We start from the raw sequence: 22,277 nt of genomic DNA, 5'->3' as shown, positions 1-22,277 counted from the left end.
AAACGCAGCCAAAACCTCTCAGACAAACAGAAGCTAAACGATGTCAAAGTTAGCGTAAGGAGGGCTATGCGTGAAGCATTCAGTGAATTCGAAAGTAAAATTCTATGTACCGACTTGACAGAAAATCCTAGGAAGTTCTGGTCTTACGTTAAATCAGTAAGTGGCTCAAAACAGCATATCCAGACACTACGGGATGATGATTGCATTGAAACAGAGGATGACACGCGTAAAGCTGAAATACTAAACACCTTTTTCCAAAGCTGTTTCACAGAGGAAGACCGCACTGCAGTTCCTTCTCTAAATCCTCGCACAAACGAAAAAATGGCTGACATCGAAATAAGTGTCCAAGGAATAGAAAAGCAACTGGAATCACTCAATAGAGGAAAGTCCACTGGACCTGACGGGATACCAATTCGATTCTACACAGAGTACGCGAAAGAACTTGCCCCCCTTCTAACAGCCGTGTACCGCAAGTCTCTAGAGGAACGGAGGGTTCCAAATGATTGGAAAAGAGCACAGATAGTCCCAGTCTTCAAGAAGGGTCATCGAGCAGATGCGCAAAACTATAGACTTATATCTCTGACGTCTATCTGTTGTAGAATTTTAGAACATGTTTTTTGCTCGAGTATCATGTCGTTTTTGGAAACCCAGAATCTACTATGTAGGAATCAACATGGATTCCGGAAACAGCGATCGTGTGAGACCCAACTCGCTTTATTTGTTCATGAGACCCAGAAAATATTAGATACAGGCTCCCAGGTAGATGCTATTTTTCTTGACTTCCGGAAGGCGTTCGATACAGTTCCGCACTGTCACCTGATAAACAAAGTAAGAGCCTACGGAATATCAGACCAGCTGTGTGGCTGGATTGAAGAGTTTTTAGCAAACAGAACACAGCATGTTGTTATCAATGGAGAGACGTCTACAGATGTTAAAGTAACCTCTGGCGTGCCACAGGCGAGTGTTATGGGACTATTGCTTTTCACAATATATATAAATGACCTAGAAGATAGTGTCAGAAGTTCCATGCGGCTTTTCGCGGATGATGCTGCAGTATACAGAGAAGTTGCAGCATTAGAAAATTGTAGCGAAATGCAGGAAGATCTGCAGCGGATAGGCACCTGGTGCAGGGAGTGGCAACTGACCCTTAACATAGACAAATGTAATGTATTGCGAATACATACAAAGAAGGATCCTTTATTGTATGATTATATGATAGCGGAACAAACACTGGTAGCAGCTACTTCTGTAAAATATCTGGGAGTATGCGTGCGGAACGATTTGAAGTGGAATGATCATATAAAATTAATTGTTGGTAAGGTGGGTACCAGGTTGAGATTCATTGGGAGAGTGCTTAGAAAATGTAGTCCATCAACAAAGGAGGTGGCTTACAAAACACTCGTTCGAACTATACTTGAGTATTGCTCATCAGTGTGGGATCCGTACCAGATCGGTTTGACGGAGGAGATAGAGAAGATCCAAAGAAGAGCGGCGCGTTTCGTCACAGGGTTATTTGGTAACCGTGATAGCATTACGGAGATGTTTAATAAACTCAAGTGGCAGACTCTGCAAGAGAGGCACTCTGCATTGCGGTGTAGCTTGCTCACCAGGTTTCGAGAGGGTGCGTTTCTGGATGAGGTATCGAATATATTGCTTCCCCCTACTTATACCTCCCGAGGAGATCACGAATGTAAAATTAGAGAGATTAGAGCATGCACGGAGGCTTTCAGACAGTCGTTCTTCCCGCGAACCATACGCGACTGGAACAGGAAAGGGAGGTAATGACAGTGGCACGTGAAGTGCCCTCCGCCACGCACCGTTGGGTGGCTTGCGGAGTATAAATGTAGATGTAGATGTAGATGCTGATGCCCACTTTGTTAGTAGCTTCTGTAACACTTAAATGACAATTCCATGAGTCACAGCACAAATTTTGTTGAAATGTTCATCATCTGTTGATGTGGAAAGTTGTTTAGGCCTAGGGTCCTCACCAACTGACATTTTGCCATGGCCTAAACTTTTAAACCACTCACAGCACTGCATGTGTCTTATGTGGTCCTTCCTATCTGATTGACTTAACAATTAAAATGTCTATGTAAACGTTTTGCCGCATTTGCAGCAAAATCTCTCTCTCTCTCTCTAACTCTAACACACACACACACACACACACACACACACACACACACACACAAACAAACAAACAAACTAAGGACAATTTGTTGTATAAATCTGCTGCTAGGTGTGACAACAGCTGCACACTGTGCTGCCTCTGTTGATTAATGTGCTATTTCAGCCTTTTTTTTCGAACAATCCTCGTGCAAATTTAACATCATGATCACTTATTGCCATCACAGAGAATAATCAGTGTCTAGACAAACCTTGGTAGAATTAAATCTGCAACTCATGATGGGCTATCAGTTACTGACAAGTATGACCGTCTTCTTCAAAATTAAGTTTCTAAGGGACCTTTAGTGATTGTAGTGGCCAATCCTGGGGTTGCATATTTATCAGCATTGCTTATCTTTAGGAGCTCCTTTTGTTTACTAGCATTGCACTTTTTATTTTCTATTTTCAGCCTCAGTGCTCAATAGTTTCTGTTTTCCGTCTCAGTGCTCAAAGTGCTGAATTCCTTCCCAAACTTTGCACAACCATAATGGATCATTAAGTGCAGTAGTTTTCCAGCAACCAGTTTCAGTCTGACATTGTTTCATGTCGTCCTTTAATAAATCTTTGTATAGATTCTGTTGTCTTCCTAGTTTTCTTTGACCATCATTTAGATGAGAATGCTTAATTTGTTTTGGTAGACGGGACTCAGGCACATGAAAAATGTGGTCCCTCTAATGGAGTTGATGCTTGATAATCATGGCTTCAAAGCTAGTAGAGTTTGCTTCTCCCAGGATGCTGATGTTAGTGTGCCAATCTTGCCATTTCACATTTAGGATCCTTCTCAGGCTGCACTGATGGTATTTTTCCAGACATCGTAAGTGTAAGTATTTCATGCTTCACACCCATATGTGAGAGATGGCATAACAGTGCCTTGGTATACATGCAGCTTGGTTGTGATGCTGCTGTTATGGCTATCAAAGACCCCCACCCAAAAATTGTACTGGCACGTTTGAGGAGGTGTTGTATTTCAGCATCCATATTTGCATTTGATTGATTAATCTGCTTCTCATACTAAAGTGTTTACTGTATTGTCATTCATGAAAAATTAAAACTGGCAGAATGGGACTCAAGAGCCAGACATATGGGAAGTGAAGAAAAATTGCAGTATCAGACATGTTGTGATGGCAAAATTGTTGATGCAGTGGCCACCGAACTGCAGTAACCAGGTCTGTCAAGTTCACCCTATAAATTACCTATGAACAATAGCAATGATACTCTTATCAACAGTCCTTCTGTTATTTCTTTATTGTGTTCTACAGCTTTTATAAAAATTGAGGTGCTCTCTGAAATGCCTTACTGAATCGAGATACAGAGCGTCAAACATTTTAAATAGTTATACCACTTGACAATGGCCAAAGAGTACTTGGCAAAAAGCTCATGTAATTTTAATTGCTTGATATGGTTGGAAACCCGAGAACTTTTTATTCAATGTTAGTGCCACGAGACTCAGCATTCTTACATTTTAAATAGTTTTTTATTATTTAAAATTCTTGTACACAGACTAAATTGCAGTCAAATATAAAGGAAATATTGTGGTTTCAGGATATATGACATGATAGTGTAATATGTACAAATTACTGACTGATCTGGATTTCAGTTAAGTACAAATGATATTATGTAATACCTTAAGCTGCTGTTATTGTGTGAATGTGATACATGTCACAGATGTGGAAAAAAATTCTAGGGTGTTGATGACCTTGCCATTTATTGGTCTAAACCACTAATCATCATCCTCCTCCTCCTCCTCGTCATCATCATCGGAAAAATTTCAGATGAAAAGAATATCTCTCTCTCTCTCTCTCACACACACACACACACACACACACACACACACACACAGTCAAAAATATAATATTTATAAATAATGTTTAGTCATGCAGAGGTAGACAATATAATCAAAGTGACAGCCACAGACAATTAGCCAAAGAATATCAAATCTAAAAAAGTGAAGAACTGCCTTCATAACCTTCATTACCTTTACAACAGTATATCACAAAAATTTACAAAATATTTCTTATTTTTCAGCTCAAATTGTTCATTCGAAATGGAAATTGGATTTCCTGTATAATGTGAAAAAATTTCTCTGTTCCACAAGCTCCACACATTTACCTTTCCTCGTTTTATGTAAAATAGTACTACTAATGTCAATTTTGTGTACTCCATGCTTTTCATTTCTTAAATGCATACCAAATGTCAATGGAATGCTGTTCTTTGTATGGTGTACATATTTTTATACCTGACTGTCCAATGCAATATTTACTGCAATCACTGCAGTGCACTTTATATATTTCAAATTAGTGGTGGTATGATATTGGGTCAGATTTATGTCCTATATGGGTCTGAATCTTTAAAGTCTCAGAACCTGTTTTACAAAAATGTAGCTAATTTGTCAGATATTTTCCTGATATATGGTAAGACTGGATACTTTCATCTCTGTTTTATCACTTCACTTATCAACATTGTTTCTAGAAAAGTTCTGAGAGAATGTAAATAATTTAGGACTAATGGAAACCACTCACTGAATAGCAGAAGTATTGAGTTGTTGACAGGCACACAGAAATAAGAATCTAAACTTTGCCAGCTTTCGGAAGAAATACTTTGACAAGCCAGAATGCAAATGCAACCCCCCGTCCCGCACACACAAAAACACGCATCTACACTGTACCGGCAGGAGACACAATGCTGGGTTTTCAGTTCAGCTGGTGGACTGGTTAGGGGTTGTGTTGGGTGGGGATTGAGGTCAGGATGATTATAAGAGTGAAGGCTGTGTTGCATCACTGAGTCCAGAAGTATGGGGACATCCTACCCTATATCCTTCCCACCCCTCCTAAAGTGGTATTCCAGCACCTACACAACATCCTGGTCCTTTCCTATGCCACTCTCCCCCACCCCTTGCCACGGGGACCATATCCCTGCTATATACCAGCTCTACTGCAACTGGTGAACCCTGTTTTATGTGAGCAATGAAACCAATCAGCCGTTCACCAGAATGAATGGCCACTGTCAAACCGTGGCCAAGAACAAAGTTGACAACCCTGTAGCAAGACACACTTGAGTTCCATGGTTGGTTCACGACCTATCTACTAGGCACAAACCCATTACTCGCACACCATCCACACAACAGTTTTCCCTTCTGTTATTTACCATGGGCCACACCTGTGTGCCACACGCCAAGCATGTGCACCTACTATCCTCATTCCCACATTCCTTTTATACACACCCACTGCCTTCCTCTGAACTGCTAGCTACCCATCTCCAACCCCTCCTCCTGCTTCCTGTGCCATTCTCCTATCACCCACTCTATCTGACACAACCCCCATCCAGTTAACTTGTTGAACTGAAAACCAGGCATGTATAGCATCCCCGGCGAAATAATAAGAAAAGACTTAAAAAACAGTATTTATAAAGAAGAGACATTTAAAAATTGAATAATATACATTTTTCTCATGTATCCGCATTATAACAACTTCTCTGTGTAAGTTTCTAGGGCAAATAAATATAACAAAATGATCTAGAGAGACGACAGGATACGCTCTTTTGTTAATTTTTTAGTCGTCTTCACTTCTTCTCTTGTCTTGATTGTGTGTAGATGGACATCTTGCGAGTGCTGGCAAATGTAAGCATATTTGTATTAATTAAGCAGATAATATGTTGATTTAATATTATTGTTCACTTCTAATTTGTAAGAGGTGATCCCGATTTCATGTCCGCCTTCCTTGAATTAACCTGCATAAGAGTAATTTACAGTGCAACAATCGCAGTGGCCAATGCAGCCAACGACGACATTACGTGGCGATATTAACTTATAAAATTTAGCGGAAGCGAAAAACTCACCCGCTACTAACATAATATACATTTTTCTTCACAGCCGTCCGACACTGCAGGAAATACGTAGCTTTAAGATTCTTATTTTCAGTACAACAGCTGAGAGCCAGAGCCAGGACTCCAACTACAATGCAATGGTTAACGGAGGTAAGAAAAAATACTCTCGCGCATGTGTGGGCCGCAATTGTAATTAATAACTAAAGATTTTTTGCTTTAAAGTGAACTGACTAGCCGAGGAAATTAATATGAAAATTTTATTCCATTGTTCAACTTATATGTTCATGCTTGAAGATTCAGTGAGTCTAACGTTCATTAACGTAAAAAATAATTTCCACTCAAGTTTAATATTGTCAAAAAAAAGAGAACTTCACAAAAGCATTTAACTGTAAATCAAAATTGAATGAAATATCATTTTGATTAAGGCCCACCACATAAGTTGGCAACAATCAACATTACCAATAAATAATATATTAAATTACGATGGCTGAGAGACATGGTGTGTCCAGCCGGAACAATGTACGTACACAGGTTCTTGGAGCAGCTAGCAAAATTTTGATTCTCTTTTGTGTGTGCCTGCCAATGACTTAACACTTCTTGTTTCTCAGTGAGTGATCTCCTTTACTTCTGAATTATTAACATTATTTCTCTCCTACTTACCTCACAGTTCTTATTTTTCTTATCTCAATAATTTTCATAAACATTTTCACGATTGTGTCCATTTTCCACGGGTAAACATCTCAATATATTTAGCTCTATTTCAATGTTCTTATCAGATAGTGATAAGCAGTTAATTCTGTCTACCATAGCATGAAAACGTCTTTTTTTTGTGTCATGGATGACATGAGGTATTGTGGATTATCTCATTGGGTGTGATTGGTTTTTGGACAACATTAAATGCATGAGTCACAGATAGGCAAGCGAATGCATCTTACTGATGACTGCAGTCATACTGCAGTTGCTAGAGACAGCAGTCCTGTGTGTGTGTGTGTGTGTGTGTGTAATATTAGTACATACAGTAATTTTCACAATTTTTGTTTTCTTTTGCCCTTTGCTCCAGTACTTTCCAAATTTCTACAACCAAATTTATACAAGCAAGTTTATTTTTAATTATCTCATGTTTAAATTTACTTCATCCTTAAATTAAAGAACACTAACTGTATCACTATCAAAGCTTATCTTAGAGAGAGGGGATGTCTGTCTCTATTCAACTTTTCTTTTGCCCACTATTCCCCACTTAGACTTAATCAATTCTTTTCCTACTGTAATGCCTGGACATGTTAATATGATTAAATTCTCACCATATTTCACTCCCTTAGATAAGTTCCATATTTTCTATAATGTTTTGCAGTATTTCATCAGTGTGAAAGCTGATTGCAACCATTTATTAATGTCACAGAATTAGTCAGTTTTGTTTCTGATTTGGAATCATAAAGCATTCCATCAGGGTTTAGTGCACTGTCCACAGAAATAAAGACCTTAGTGAAGGAGCACAGCTGTAAGTGTTGCAAAAGACACATGAAGGAACCCACAAAGGCCTTCAAAAAACCATTCTGGCATCTGACTGTCTTATGAGGATTGTCTGAATAGCATTTGACCCAATATTCCTAATAAGTGTACTCCATTAATGCAACTATACTTGAGTCAACACAATTAAAACTTTATAACAAGGTACATCGCCGACATAAGTAAGTAATAAATGCTACACTTTAAAAGGTAAACTGTATTTTGTAGGTATGTACTGAACTTTTCAAAAGGAAAAAAAAATTAAGTATATAATAAGCACTATACTATTCTGAATTTCACTCAAATAAAGGTGTATACATGCACCAAACATTCGCACAACACAGATTTTGTTTTACTGGTTTACAGAGGGAACCATCACAGAATACTGAGTTCCTTAGCTCCTTGAGACAATGAAAAGTGCACACACAAGTAAATTACTGTGGAAATAATGTAACATGAATTATTTTATAAGACACACACACACACACACTTTATAGAAAAAGTAAAAATAATTATTCAGAAGCATTATACAGACTTAATATTTGTATTTCTCTTAAGTTGACATTAAAGAATAAGATGGCAAGATGTATACTTTTACAGAGTTACAGACTGGCACACTGTTAGCAACATGGAACAGTGAAAACAGGTGTGGAACATTAAGTTAGACCAACAAAAATTCGATAAAAATGAACATAAATACTTACATAAAGTGATTAGCAACATGATCGCCAAATGTTGTCATTAGGTGTTGTTTACACAAGTCATAAACAGGCAATTCCACAGCCGCAATGACTGCTGCTCGTTGGGCTGTGGGTCCAACACCCTGGAAGATAAAGAGTGTGGAATATGATCCAAATAAAATGTTTGGGTACAAAATATTTCTGATGTAAGATGAGGGAACTATTACTCTCTAAGAAACATGACAGAGTGGTCCCAAAAAATGGTCTCATGGGGTATTCATTTTATTGGTATGTATTAACAGGGACAGTAAAATACTAAGAATAACTAGTACTCCATCAGTCACAGCTCTGTGCCCTGGGCAGCACTGACTACCACCATCATGCACCAGTGCAGCTCAGTAGTTGCTGTAGTACTGGTTATTCTTAGTGTTTGACTGTCCCTGTTAATACACACTGATAAAGTTAGTATCACACTTGACTAATTCGGGACCACTCTATCCAACTGGCACATAAAATTCCATATAAAAAATAATTTTGTTTGTGGTGAGAAACATGCTGATACTTTCCATTGACACTGGGTGTCACATGAAAGACATGATGCTCCATATTTGTTTGGCCTGACTATTGCTACATATTGCAAAATAATAACAACAATAATTTGCAAATATCTTCTAAAACATCAGATGACTCTTAGGAGGGACATTGATTTATGAAGCCATGTTTACAGTTTGAAAACTTATAACACAAAAGAAAGATTCAGTTGACCAATCTAAAATACTGCAATGGCTGGATGTGGCCAGCTGATCACTGTATTAAAAGAGGATGAGCTATCCACTCTGCAACACACTACAACCTCTGGCCTAAACATTAAACTTGAGTCCAAATACTACACAAAAGTTTGAAAGTTTTACCACACTCTCATTATCAGCTAAAATGGAAAGTGGGTTACCACATAAAATTTCCTCCTGCCCTCTCATAAAAATACAAAATGTGATCTGGTAAAACGTGGTGCCTCATGATCTGTAGGCCACAGGCATCACAGACTGGAGGCTCCTGTCATCAGAGTATGAAGTCTGAGTTACTCGGCTGCGTCGTATTGGAGTGGGGGATGACTTCATTCCACTGATGCATCTGTCATCATGAAGTAAGACACAGCCCGATGGTTGGCTTCAATAACAACAGCTGATTGTCCCTCAGTGCCAAGCACTCCTTATCTCACAACTGCATGGCTCTCTGCCTTGACAATGATAAGGGTGTCTGCAAGGGAATTACGCAATACGTCATACTGTGTTTGATGCAGACATCCTGTATCAGTTTTTTCTTTTCACATAGACACCTATTCCTTGATCCCCTGCATAATTGGTGTCATTTCACACACAGTTCAAACTGTAGAGGGAGAATTACCTTTATGGGCAGCTAAATCACCTCTGCCACACATTGCCTGTCTGTTCCATCCTGTGCTGGTGTGCCCACAATGTTGACATGTTTAGGTGTACATTGCCTGTCTGTTCCATCCTGTGCTGGTGTGCCCACAATGTTGACATGTTTAGGTGTACAAATCCTAACGTTCAAATGGACGAAACATGTTGCAATGTACTCTCATAAGTTAACTACATTAAATGTTGTCATAATAATACAGAGTTATTATGGTACACTCTCCTTGAGATTTATCATTTAACAACCTGATTACTTGGGCAGCCCTTGCTGTTTCGACTAGGAGGTATTTTGCAGCTATTTAAGTGATTTTAGTGACCCAAAAAGTCCCTCTAACCCTTCTTTTTTTTTTTGAAATAGAAAGGTGACATTATTTTCAGAAGTCCATCCCTCACTCTTAATAATACCAAATACATTGTTAACCATTGAATGTGGTCTGTAACTAATGTTATTTACAGTTATACCCAGCAGACCACCCAAACTGCTGAGAGAATATAGACATTTTAGGACCCAATCACATCTGCTGAGCAGCTAGAGAACTAAAAAGAACTTGTATACAAAGCTTGTCTGGGTAAGCCTTATCCACTGAGTTGTGGTTGGGTCCCTGTAGGTTGCGCACTAAGGCTATATAACCTGGTTAGCTGTTAATGACTATATAGGCTCAACAGCCATCCGTCTCACTGGAAAGTAGCACACCTCAAAATTGAGATTTTTTTCTTTTCTCCCCCCCCCCCCCCCCCATCCGAAGAGTTGTTTCTCCTAACACTCATACTTGAAATAATTATCACTCCTCACAATTTGTTGTTCGTATAATTTACAGAAGTAGCCAGCCGTGGTTGCCCTTGCTTGTTAATGCATTAACTTGACTTGTTCCACAACCCTTCATGATAGGACTGCCGGAACATGATATATGAATGAATGTACATAATTAAAATTCTATGAAGCTATTGCTCTACCAACACAGTTATATGGAAATGAATCATGAGGTTGTGAACAGGAAGAAAGATATGCATGTCTACAGATGGAGTTTTTAAAAAGTATCAAGGGGTGTAAACGAACAGATATAATCAAAAATGTGGTACCAGAAATTAAGTAAATACATGCAGTGTAAATGAGGAGTTAGAAGAAGAGAAGAGAAGATGAACTGAACAGCAACAAATAATGGATAATGATTGACTACCCATAAAAATAAATACAAATCAAAAGGAACATAAGATGTAGGACAAAGGAAATGGGAATCATAACAGGTTGTAAACAACCTGAAATGGAATGCAAAGAAGAAAAGCACTTAACAAGACAACACTTTCATAACAATCAATGTGGTACATAGGAGGCAGGAAACTACAGTAGAGTACTGATTATCTGAAACAAATAGGGCTGAATGTGCTTGGACAACAGATTTTTGGCTACTGGATAACAGACTTTTTATATCACAGTGAATATCACAGGAGCTATATGAAACAAAGAAACTGTTATATTAAGCACAAAACTGTACACATTTTGTATTAAACATCTTACTAATGTGTAACTTATGTCTAACAGCAGCAAATGAAAGTTTACAACAAGAGGTCCTAAATTTTCTTTTTCCTCACAAATAAAAGACATTCTGTTGCTGCTAAATCCCCATACAGTTAACAAACAGCTATTACACAGCATTACATTCTTCTTCATTTTATTGGCTTCATAGCCACTTCAGCACAATAATTGTGACTTTGCTTTTCCTGACTGTTGTAAGGATTTTGGCTATTTGGTCATTGATGACACTGGCAATGATTTTTTCGTCTGCCAGTGAGTGACAGCCAGAATTATCAACACTGCATTCCAGTTAGTCCCTAATGGATTCTGTTGCTATTGCATTTTTCATAGCAATCATATTATTTAATCAGATCAGACAGTTATGATACAAAATGGGTGTTTGGTGGCTCTTCATGTGCAGTAAGAGATCCATCTAATAGAAGTAGATTAGTCCCACTTGTGATAGTATGTGTCCTTGGTAGTAACTTAATCAGAACAATATGCAGCAACGCATTTGTGAAGAAATATCTGAAGCTTTCAATGGCCCCCCTGGTTCACTGGTTCAAAAACTGAAGTATTGCTAAGAGGTAATGCTTAAATTTGAACGTTCTCTTCCCCCAGTGAAACAGAATTGAGAATGACTTCAGGTGTCATCACTAAACAACAAAACACTTCCACAGAATTTCTGGTCATAGGCTAATGCCTTTTGACTTCCCACATTAGGAATACTTAGTCAGTGATATAAGAACTAAAGTGTCAAGAGATTTGACAAATAGATCTATCTGTATGATGAAGATTCTAATCAAGATACAGATTCAAGCTTTTGGACTCAAATTTCATATTTATTTTGCATGTTTTGTGTTTGTGTTCTTGGCACTGGCACTTGTTGAGAGGATCTGTAAGGTCTTGAGAGATGAAGGGAAGCTTAATTAACATTATAGTTGGAAAGTACAAAATTGTAGATGTTCTACTGTACAACATCCACAATTCTGTGCTTTTCATATACAGATTTTCTACTAAACAGCAACAGAGAAGTCAATTAACATAATTGACCAACAGAGTAAATGCCAGGAAGGCTTAAAGAAAAGCCACAAGATACAACGGTATCCTGTAACATAAATTTTCTTGGTTTTTTAGCTGCAGAAGCTTGCAAGAGGTAAAAAAAGAGAGTAGCTACCTCCAGATGAAGCAGCTGTTGTGTCAGAACAACAATTACATTTCTTCTTTGTTTAACACAACATAATCTTTCCAACCAAAATTTTTCATTGACAACGGTACATCCAGGATTGATAAAGACAACTACAGAGACATCCCAGACAAAAAATGCCAAGCTTAAGGTATGTAATGAAAATATTACCCGTTGATAAAAACAACGACTGAAAGTCATGAATCCAGACCAGGGCACAGCTTAAGGTTTATAAACACCACCTTCCTGCGAGGCCTGTGGTCAACAGTTCATCCACAAATGCTTAAAATTTCTGAAAGGCACATTATATATTTCATCGTCAATATTCTGTTCAAAATAGTTACAAACTGTCTACAAACATTCGTCATGTCCCTACAGCTAACACTGTGAAATTTGTATCCCTGTGTATCATTAACCTTTATACAAATATACCTACTGAGTTTGGATTCCGTAAAAATGTTGGAACACGTGAGGCAATACTGACCTTAGGCAATATTTATCTTATAAGAAAGATTAAGGAAAGGCAAACCTACTTTTCTAGCATTTGTAGACTTAGAGAAAGCTTTTGACAATGTTGACTGGAATACTCTCTTTCAAATTCTAAAGGTGGCAGGGGTAAAATACAGGGAGCAAAAGGCTATTTACAATTTGTACAGGAACCAGATGGCAGTTATAAGACTCGAGGGGCATGAAAGGGAAGCAGTGGTTGGGAAGGGAGTGAGACAGGCTTGTAGCCTTTCCCTGATGTATTCAACCTGTATATTGAGCAAGCAGTAAAGGAAGCAAACAAAAAATTCGGAGTAGGTATTAAAATCCACGGAGAAGAAACAAAAACTTTGAGGTTCACCGATGACACTGTAATTCTGTCACACACAGCAAAGGACTTGGAAGAGCAGTTGAACGGAACGGACAGTGTCTTGAAAGGGGGATATAAGATGAACATCAACAAAAGCAAAATGAGGATAATGGAATGTAGTCGAATTAAGTCGGGTGATGCTGAGGGAATTAGATTAGGAAATGAGACACTTAACGTAGTAAAGGAGTTTTGCTATTTGGGGAGCAAAATAACTGATGACGGTCAAAGTAGAGAGCATATAAAATGTAGACTGGCAAGGAATGCGTTTCTGAAGAAGAGGAATTTGTTAACATGGAGTATACATTTACATGTCAGGAAGTCATTTCTGAAAGTATTTGTGTGGAGTGAAGCCATGTATGGAAGTGAAACATGGATGATAAATAGTTTGGACAGGAAGAGAATAGAAGCTTTCGAAATGTGGTGCTACAGAAGAATGCTGAAGATTAGATGGGTAGATCACGTAACTAATGAGGAGTTTGTGGCACAACTTGACAAGAAGAAGGGACCGGTTGGTAGGGCATGTTCTGAGGCATCAAGGGATCACAAATTGAGCATTGGAGGGCGGCGTGGAGGGTAAAAATCGTATAGGGAGACCAAGAGATGAATACATTAAGCAGATTCAGAAGGATGTAGGTTGCAGTAAGTACTGGGAGATGAAGAAGCTTGCTCAGCATAGAGTAACATGGAGAGCTGCATCAAACCAGTCTCAGGGCCGAAGACCACAACAACAACCTACTGAGAGTACTATTATGATTATTTGGAAAAACAGTCTGCTGCTCAAGAAAAGATTATCACAACCTGAAGTTGATGAATTCCTTGATTTACTTTCTTTCATCCTAAACTACAATTACTTTAAATTCAGTAATGAAGAGTATTATCAGAAAGATAGCCTAAGTATGGGCAGTGCTACCTCAGGTTTTTTGGCTGACGTTTTTATTAAATGACTTGAAAATAAGTTCTTTCTCAAGAATCCCACCTTAGTGAGAAAAATCTTGTATTACTTCAGATGTGGCTGATTCAAAGCAATGACAGGAAATTGAGGATGTGGTAAATAAATTCAAAACATTACATGGTAAAATTAAATTTACATTTGAGATCGGAATGGAAGGGTCCATTAATTTCCTGGACGCAAATGTCAAAAATTTAGGTGGTAAACACAGGTTTAGCATGTTCAGAGAAAAATTCAGATTGTATAGTAAATTATGAGTCAAAGCACCCATCTCAGCACAAAAAATACTTTCTTTCATTTTGCTTTTTACAGGTTGTTCAAATAACCTCTTTCTCAAAAGAAGCATGACTTAGAAACTGACACAATTATCTGTATAGCAAAATCAAGTATTACCCTGCTAATTATGAACTTAATATTTAAAAAATAATTGCTAAGAAGCATAACAATGATAAAGAACTACAGGAGGATTCAAAACCAGAGGATGAAGACAGTAACGAGAGGTACATTTCACTGTCTTCAGCACAAAATTTGCATCAATTTTCAGGAAGTATAAAACTAGAATTTTTTATCAACTAATAACAATTTAGGATTGTTTTTGGCTAATAGTGCAGATAAGAAAAACCTTCCACATGAATTTGGAGTATACAAAATACTGTGCCCTAAATGCAAAGTATGTTACAGCAGACAAACTAGATGCAGAGTCAAAGTTCGGTACAGTAACACGTAGTGCTCGAATGGAGGAATGAGGCACAAATTTTGCTGCTCACCGGATCCAGAGCGGATGTGCAATTCTGTCTTGCTTGTCAGTTTAGTTGTTGCATCACGCACGGAAGGGATGGTTTAAGGACCTACTGGACAAGGTTGAGATTTTTCGTCACAGTAGATCCTCTGACATCCACCTGCTAAATGAGAAAGTTATGGCGAAAAGTACCCACTTCTGGGAAGTTTTTGAGGAACATCTCATAAAAAGAAGGCAGTAACAAGACCGCATTCAATACGAATGTATCCATATCACTTACCTATTTGACCAATTAACAGGTCAATATTTGAGTACGGTCTTGTTTGTTACTCATAATTATTTTCCCCAACTTAGGGTCTACTATACCTCAATATGTAATACATTTAAGATCAACAGAAGATTTCACACTGTTGATTTATAGCTCACAGTAAAATCTGTGCCATTGCTTAATCATAATGTATTGCCGGCATTTCTTTCTTCGCCAGAATAGGGCACGTATCGGCGGTATATAAGGTGTCCATGAGTTGCTAGACATTTCAAGTCAACATATATCCTCTACGGAAGCCCTTTTAACTCACTATACTATTTTATATTTTTACTTGATTCTGGGGAAGTTACCTTGTTCCTTAGCTAGTTTCGTGACTTACATTAGCCCAGTGAGGGCACACATTTGAAAATAACCACATCCTCACTTAATCCCATTTGTTTGAACATATTTTATTTCCCATAACTCTGTTACATTCTTCTACTTTACTTATTTGTTCAGTTTTTATGCATCACTTGTTAGCTTCATACCTTTCAATGTTATATGCTGTTTTATTCCCAGAGATGGCACTCATGTATTTTTACAACTTGTATGATTTTAGTTTGCTGCACTGTTTTCATTCCCTTATTTTACTTATTCATTCATTTATGTGCCACTTTACTTTTGGACATTGTAAAGCTGCTTTGTTCCACTTATCTCTACTGTAAGCCCAGAGATGATGCTGATGTAATTTTACGAGCTTTACGATTTTAGTTTAAGCTTAGAGAGGGTAAACCATGTTTTATTGTACTATTTTCATTCCTTTAAATTTTAATGATTTTGGTGTATTATTTTAACATTGTATTTTTTGTGTTGTATGGAATTATAAAGGGATCCTCTTCCATTAGTTTGTAATGCATAGTACACGACACACTCTCCTGTACTAACTGTCATTGAATGGACTATACTTACAGCTGCACACGTATGATTTGCTTTCCATGGTTTAACCATCACTTATGGTTTTATTGTCTGTAGATAAAAAAAATTAAATTATACAGCTTTACTATTATTTAACCTATCATCAGCCAGTAAAGGGCACCACATTGCTTTGACATCACATTTTCTTTCTTTTCAACCATGTAAGCAATGGCCTCAGTTCATGTAAGACTCCTGTACGCTGTACACCACACATTGTTTACTACGTGACACTTTGGAGAAATGTCGCCTATTGTTATATGATATGTCACGGTGTGGTGCTTATGTTTGCACTTACAATATGTTGTCAACTGTCTTATATTTGTTCCTAATTCTCCTCTTCTGTAATTTTTAGCACAGAAAATGACTATGTAATAGTTGAAATATAGATCTGCTGTAATAAAGTGATGGATTTCACAGCCAACTGCTATTCTTTTCTCCATTGTCTAATCTTTCCAATGTCAATGTAAGGCATCCAGCATACAAGTCTCTGCCATCTAAACAAAAATGTGAGATGAGCATGGTTAAAATGTGTTTGAAATATTTAGAAACTGCTGCTGACTTCACCTCTCTTTTCATCACTTTATTGCTCTTTCCCCTGTGTCAAATCCCCTCACACCATCTCAAAAAGTCTGGCTTGCTTTCCACTAACAAATAGAAAGAAAATAATGCAAAGACTGTGAAGATATGGACATCCTCCTGCCCTCTCCCTCATAATGTACAAAGAAGCACCTATACAACTTAATAATTTAGCTTAAATTACACAAACACACACATTTCATTATCAAGTATAGTACAAAACATTTACAAGGTTAATTTATGAACTGACAGTTCTTCAGAAAATTAAATGAGGACCCGGTAAAATACTGTTACCCAAAGTGGACACTATTCACATAATAAGGTGACGTATCCAATATAAAAAATAAAAATGTGTGTTGGAAGACAATTTCCTATTGGCTGTCACCACTGCTCACCACGGAATCATTGCCTACACATACCTGAATGAGATACAGCCTGGCTATAGATGACTGTTCTCTTCCAAGCATTTATTCTTCTGTAGTCAACTGACATTCCAACTTCAACTATGAATAAGGAAATAAGAGTTGGCTACAGCTCAACAAATGCCACATTTCCCTCAACCTTGTTTACTCTTCTGGCTAGTTAGTTTCTCTGAAATCACTATATGCCCTGGGAATAATCAGCACGGCACTTTTTGAGCCTATCACTTCACTAACACTCTGGATTATTTTTCTGCCATGAACATTTTTACCCGGTTTTCATTTAGTTTTTTGTGCAATGGCTCTGATATGTTTATTTTAATGCCAATGCTTAATAAATGTCAGATCACAATGAGGGCAAATCTGTCACATGGTCTGATCAAACAAGCTAGATATGTTCCCCATTCTGTATGTACTCTACTCAGTTACAGAGGCTCTCTGGCATTGGATTAGAGGGTTCATTAAAACTTCCAAATATTTATTTAGATGAGACACTTTCTCCTCATTTCTGGATGTGATTTGGAGAACAGAAGATCAGAGTTTTATATTCTGTACATGAGAAGGTCACAAGAGATGAAACACACCATCAATTTAGATGAGGACAGGGAAGGAAATAGCCATGTGCTTTTGAAAGGAACCATTCTGCAATTTTTCTTAAACAAAAGGCAAGAGAATATAATCTGTACAACTGAACGGATCTGGACCTTATTTCCTAGAATGTAAGATAGTGCTTAAACACTGTGCAACTTCACACTCGGCAACAATTGCAGCTAGACAACTCAAGAAAGCATTAACCAAGCCAGCAAAATAAATTACTAAGTGCTGAATGGTGCTACTCAGACTGGCACCTGGATAAAAGTTCTCTCAATTAAAAAGACAATGAAAATATGCTATCAGATAGTTGAGATGATTTTAGCACAACAAGTCGCAGGTTATGCCCCAGCACTTCTGTTGCTGAAATGATCAGTGTGCAGATGTGGTTAGCCCTTTTGACAGTACTCTCCTCAGATAAGACACTCAAGTTTTAATACCAATATCTAACATAAGACCCAAGAATCACAGATACATTTATTATGTGTGGAAAATAATGAACTTCATTAATGGAAATAGGGTACACATAATTTTTGCGCAAAAGAATATTTTTCGTATGACTAGAATTCATATAGGGTATGATCATACCATATCAAAGAAAAACTTTGTACTCCTATAGGCTGGTAAAGGTACACCTACACACATCTACAGACAGTAATTAGAGCTATAAAGTCGAGTGCAAAAATAACAGATTAACTTATCTCTTGTAATACCACTACATTTTTTAGTTTTGTGTGGTTGAAAGCATTGTTCAGACTTTACTTTTACAGGTCAGTCCAGCACAGGAGTAGAATGCATGAAGCTGGCATATAGCATAGATTATTGCTGGTACACACACCAAAGTTTTAGTCCACTGGTACACCAAAACAAATTATTATGCTAAGTCCATAAGAACCAGTTTTACTGAATGGATTGTGTACTGCAGCCTAATTAAACATTATTACAAGTAAGTATCTATGAATAAGGATAGAAACTTGAAATTTGCAGTGTGTGTTGATCTTATACATTCAGCGTCATTTAAGAAGATATTTTTTGAAATTTAACCCTTAAGGGAGTGCAACAGGGGATGAGAGGTTTTTTGAAAATATGTCGCTATTAGGGTAACGTTGAAGCTAGACCTAAAAAATTGGTATTTGGTTTCTGGGCCAGAAATAAAGAAATATGTATTTCTGCATTTTTGGAAATTTAATCCCTCTGGAGGTGAAATAGTGGCAGATTTTTTTAAAAAATAAACCATTATTGAGGAAACTACTAAGGAATTTTTAAGTCTACATCTATGAAAATTGGTATTAGACTTCTTGGTTAAAAATGAAAAAAAGCTGTGTTTCACTGTTTTCGGGAATTCAGTCCCTAAGGGGGCCAGACTGATTCACTGCCTCGTTATCATCCATCCATCCATCCATCCACCATCCATCCCAAACCACTAAGGACAGACACTTGAAATTTGGACAGGGTAGAGATCTTGTACCGTAGGCATCGTTTAAGGTATTGTTCAAAATTCCACTCCTAAGAGGATGAAATAGGGGATTAATGGTTTTGGAAATATGTAGCTACTAAGGCAATTTTGAAGCTACGCCTATAAAAATTGGTATTTTGTTTTGTCAGATATAAAAAATATGTTTCTCGGCATTTTTGGAAAATCTAGTAGATGAAAGCTTTTTTAAAATAAATTATTATTAAAGAACTACTAGCGCATTTTAAAGCTACATCTATTAAAATTGGAATATGACTTATCCATCAGAAATAAAAAATAAAAGGTTTTATGAATATATTTCATTACATTAAAAAATTTGACGGTAAATCTATTAAAATTGGTATTTCATTTCTCGGTTAGGAATAAAGAAATATTTGTTCAGGGATGGAAGCTTCTAAGGAATATCACCACAACAATGCAAATTCCTGATTAATAAAAACCTTGGGCTCTAGTTACCACAATCGCTTTTTAGTCAGAAGTACATTTGGAAAAGACCATGCTTCTGTGGCCTTAGTTAGTGTGGAAAGTTTAGAAGATGGTGCAATTTGCAAACAACATAAAAATTCGATTAAAAAAAAAAAAAAAAAAAAAAAAAAAAAAAAAAAAAAAAAAAAAAAAAAAAAAAAAAAACACACACACACACACACCCAAGACCATACAGTTTACGTGAACGAAGCAGTGAGCACAAAGATAGCCAATTACCACTCCAAAAGCTTCTTATGCACATCCTTTAACTCATTTACAAGACAGACTGTCAGTTACCTAAAGTACGAAAAACTAACAAGGGACATAAGTTCTAAACTAATCTGAAGTTACTTCAAAATTTCTACCTAACCGACAACACAAGTGAACTTAACGTTAGTGGTACAAAACGGTAACCAGTATCTCAGTATTAATTAGTTAAGGAAGTCATCATGAAACAGCAAAGAACAAAATCTTAAGTGCACTTTTTCCCACAAAAAGGATTTTTTTGACACAGCTAGTAAAGCATTACAATATAACACTTCAAGGAAATCTATATCGTGTTTTCATACTACTGTTGCAGCACACATACAATTATTTTCCTCAGGGTCAGTTGCAAAAATTGTTCCCACAGGAATGTGTGTAATGGTTTTGTAAGCCAGAAAATCTAGAACAGTAGAGCACCTGCACACCTGACGCACCATGAGGAGCTGCTGCCAGGTGACAAGGGCAGCTACTCTGTCTCAGACGTGAGTCTAGGTGCCTGTGGCCATCCTAATCCCCTCATGGTGGATGACATCATTGATCTTAATGTAATTAGGTCTTGCTGATCCATATACCACGCATCCATAGTGTAGTCAGAATTGTACAAAAGCTTTATAAACTGGAACAGACTCTGCTCCACAAGATATGTGACTAGGGTATTTTAAAATGATCAGTGCCTCGCGGTACCTTGCCTTTAGGTCACCCGAGTATAACAACAACAACAAATATGCATCCCAGAACCTTCATCAAATCTTTGAAATTTAAAACCGTCCCCTCATTTACAGGTCAAGTATATTAAAAAAAAACTACACAAGTAAGAGTATGACTCACACTCCAAGGATCCTGTACAACTTAGTTATGCAGGCTTTTATAAATAGTTCATCCATCCCACGGATCGAGAATCTTGACACTTTTTGCTGTTATCGATATCAATACTGGCAAGATATCAGTCCCAGGATTTCCAAGACTTTTTAAGTTTTAGATTTAAATTTTTTGTATAATTTCACATTCACTACTGTAATTTTCCTTTTATTTTATTAGTCTTGGAGTTATATAAACATTCTACACTAACTAGCAATGTATTGAATTTGTCTGCTCTCGTCCCTGTTGCAATAACTGATATGATTTGATGGGAGTCTCCAGGGGAGAGAGTCTCCAGAGAAGAGAATGTTACAGCCAGCCATAGGGCTACTGCTGTCATGCAAATGCCAAAATGTTCTATGGTATGCTTCAATGGAATTTTATGAGAGGTTGCAATCTTATTCCAAACAATGGAAGTGCAATTCTGCATCAATTACCAGCATTACTTTGCTTTGAAATATTACAGATGCTATACGTGTCATAGGCACAGACTACCAGGGGATGTCAGGCAGACAACAAAGTGATCCTATAAGGGTTCCATTTTTACCAACTGAGGTACAAAACCCCAAAAAGTGATGAGAATGGTTAAAATAAAACACACACACACACACACGCACACACACACACACACACACACACACACACACACACACACACACTCTCTCTCTTTTCTGTTGAAAATCTAAAATTGGCATAAGAAGCCCACTCTCACGTGTTAGATGATCTAATGGCTTTGCACTTAACCCCTTTTATGTTTTTATTTATCCATGTGATATTTCTCTATCAATGGCAATGCTGGCAGTGATGGATGTTTTGGCATGCTGTTTGTTGCTCTCTGTGACATTCTTGGTTGTGGTGTGACTGCCCTCTTGGCGTCTTTGGTATTCTGTACAATTGTTTTGCTTGTTACCAAAATGGAAACAGTTGCTGTTTTGCAACTACACTTGAAGTAACGTGTATTTTTGCTTACACTACAGGTCTGCATCTGCAGGACATGTCATCCATTATTACAGGTCCCCCCTGATGCAAATAACATTGTTAATGTCTGCAGATGCTATGCTTTTTGATTTAGCATAGGATATCCTCTTGATTATTTTAATCTCCTGCACGCACCTTTGGTCCTCAAATATTTTGCAGCTTTATTCCATACTCCCTGATCACCACCACCATTAACAAAGCATTCTGGAAGAGAAAAAGACTCCCACTTCACCATATCTACCATATCACACACTGTTGGCAGGCAAGAGTTCTGTGGCTGTATCACTGAAATTTAAAACATTGCAGGGAGTTAAAATCAAACAATGGGAAATCCAGGAAGGAATGTAACAATATTATGAGAAGGGAAGTTGCTACTCATCATACAGCGGAGATGCTGAGTCACAGATGGGCACAACAAAAAAAAAGACTTTCACAGTTAAAGCTTTCGGCCACTGGCCTTTGCCAACGACAGACATGAATACACACACACACACACACACACACACACACATACACACACAGACTACAGTCTCAGGCAACTGAAACCATGCCCATGCTTTCAGTTGCCTGAGACAGCAGT

The 22,277-nt window shown here is 37.6% G+C and overlaps 1 protein-coding gene across 1 annotated transcript in view; it reads right to left on the bottom strand.

Moving 5' to 3' along the window:
* Positions 1–22,277, bottom strand: part of LOC126456893 (mitochondrial uncoupling protein Bmcp) — a 106,634-nt gene that overhangs the window by 32,600 nt on the left and 51,757 nt on the right. The window contains exon 5 of the mRNA XM_050092731.1: positions 8,196–8,314. Coding sequence (XP_049948688.1) covers positions 8,196–8,314 — 119 coding nt within the window. The remainder of the gene's footprint in view (positions 1–8,195; positions 8,315–22,277) is intronic.

This window comes from Schistocerca serialis, chromosome 2 (genome assembly GCF_023864345.2).
Source record: "Schistocerca serialis cubense isolate TAMUIC-IGC-003099 chromosome 2, iqSchSeri2.2, whole genome shotgun sequence".
NCBI lineage: Eukaryota > Metazoa > Arthropoda > Insecta > Orthoptera > Acrididae > Schistocerca > Schistocerca serialis.
The sequence above is the reverse complement of the archived record's forward strand: the minus strand, read 5'-3'. Positions and strand labels throughout refer to the sequence as shown.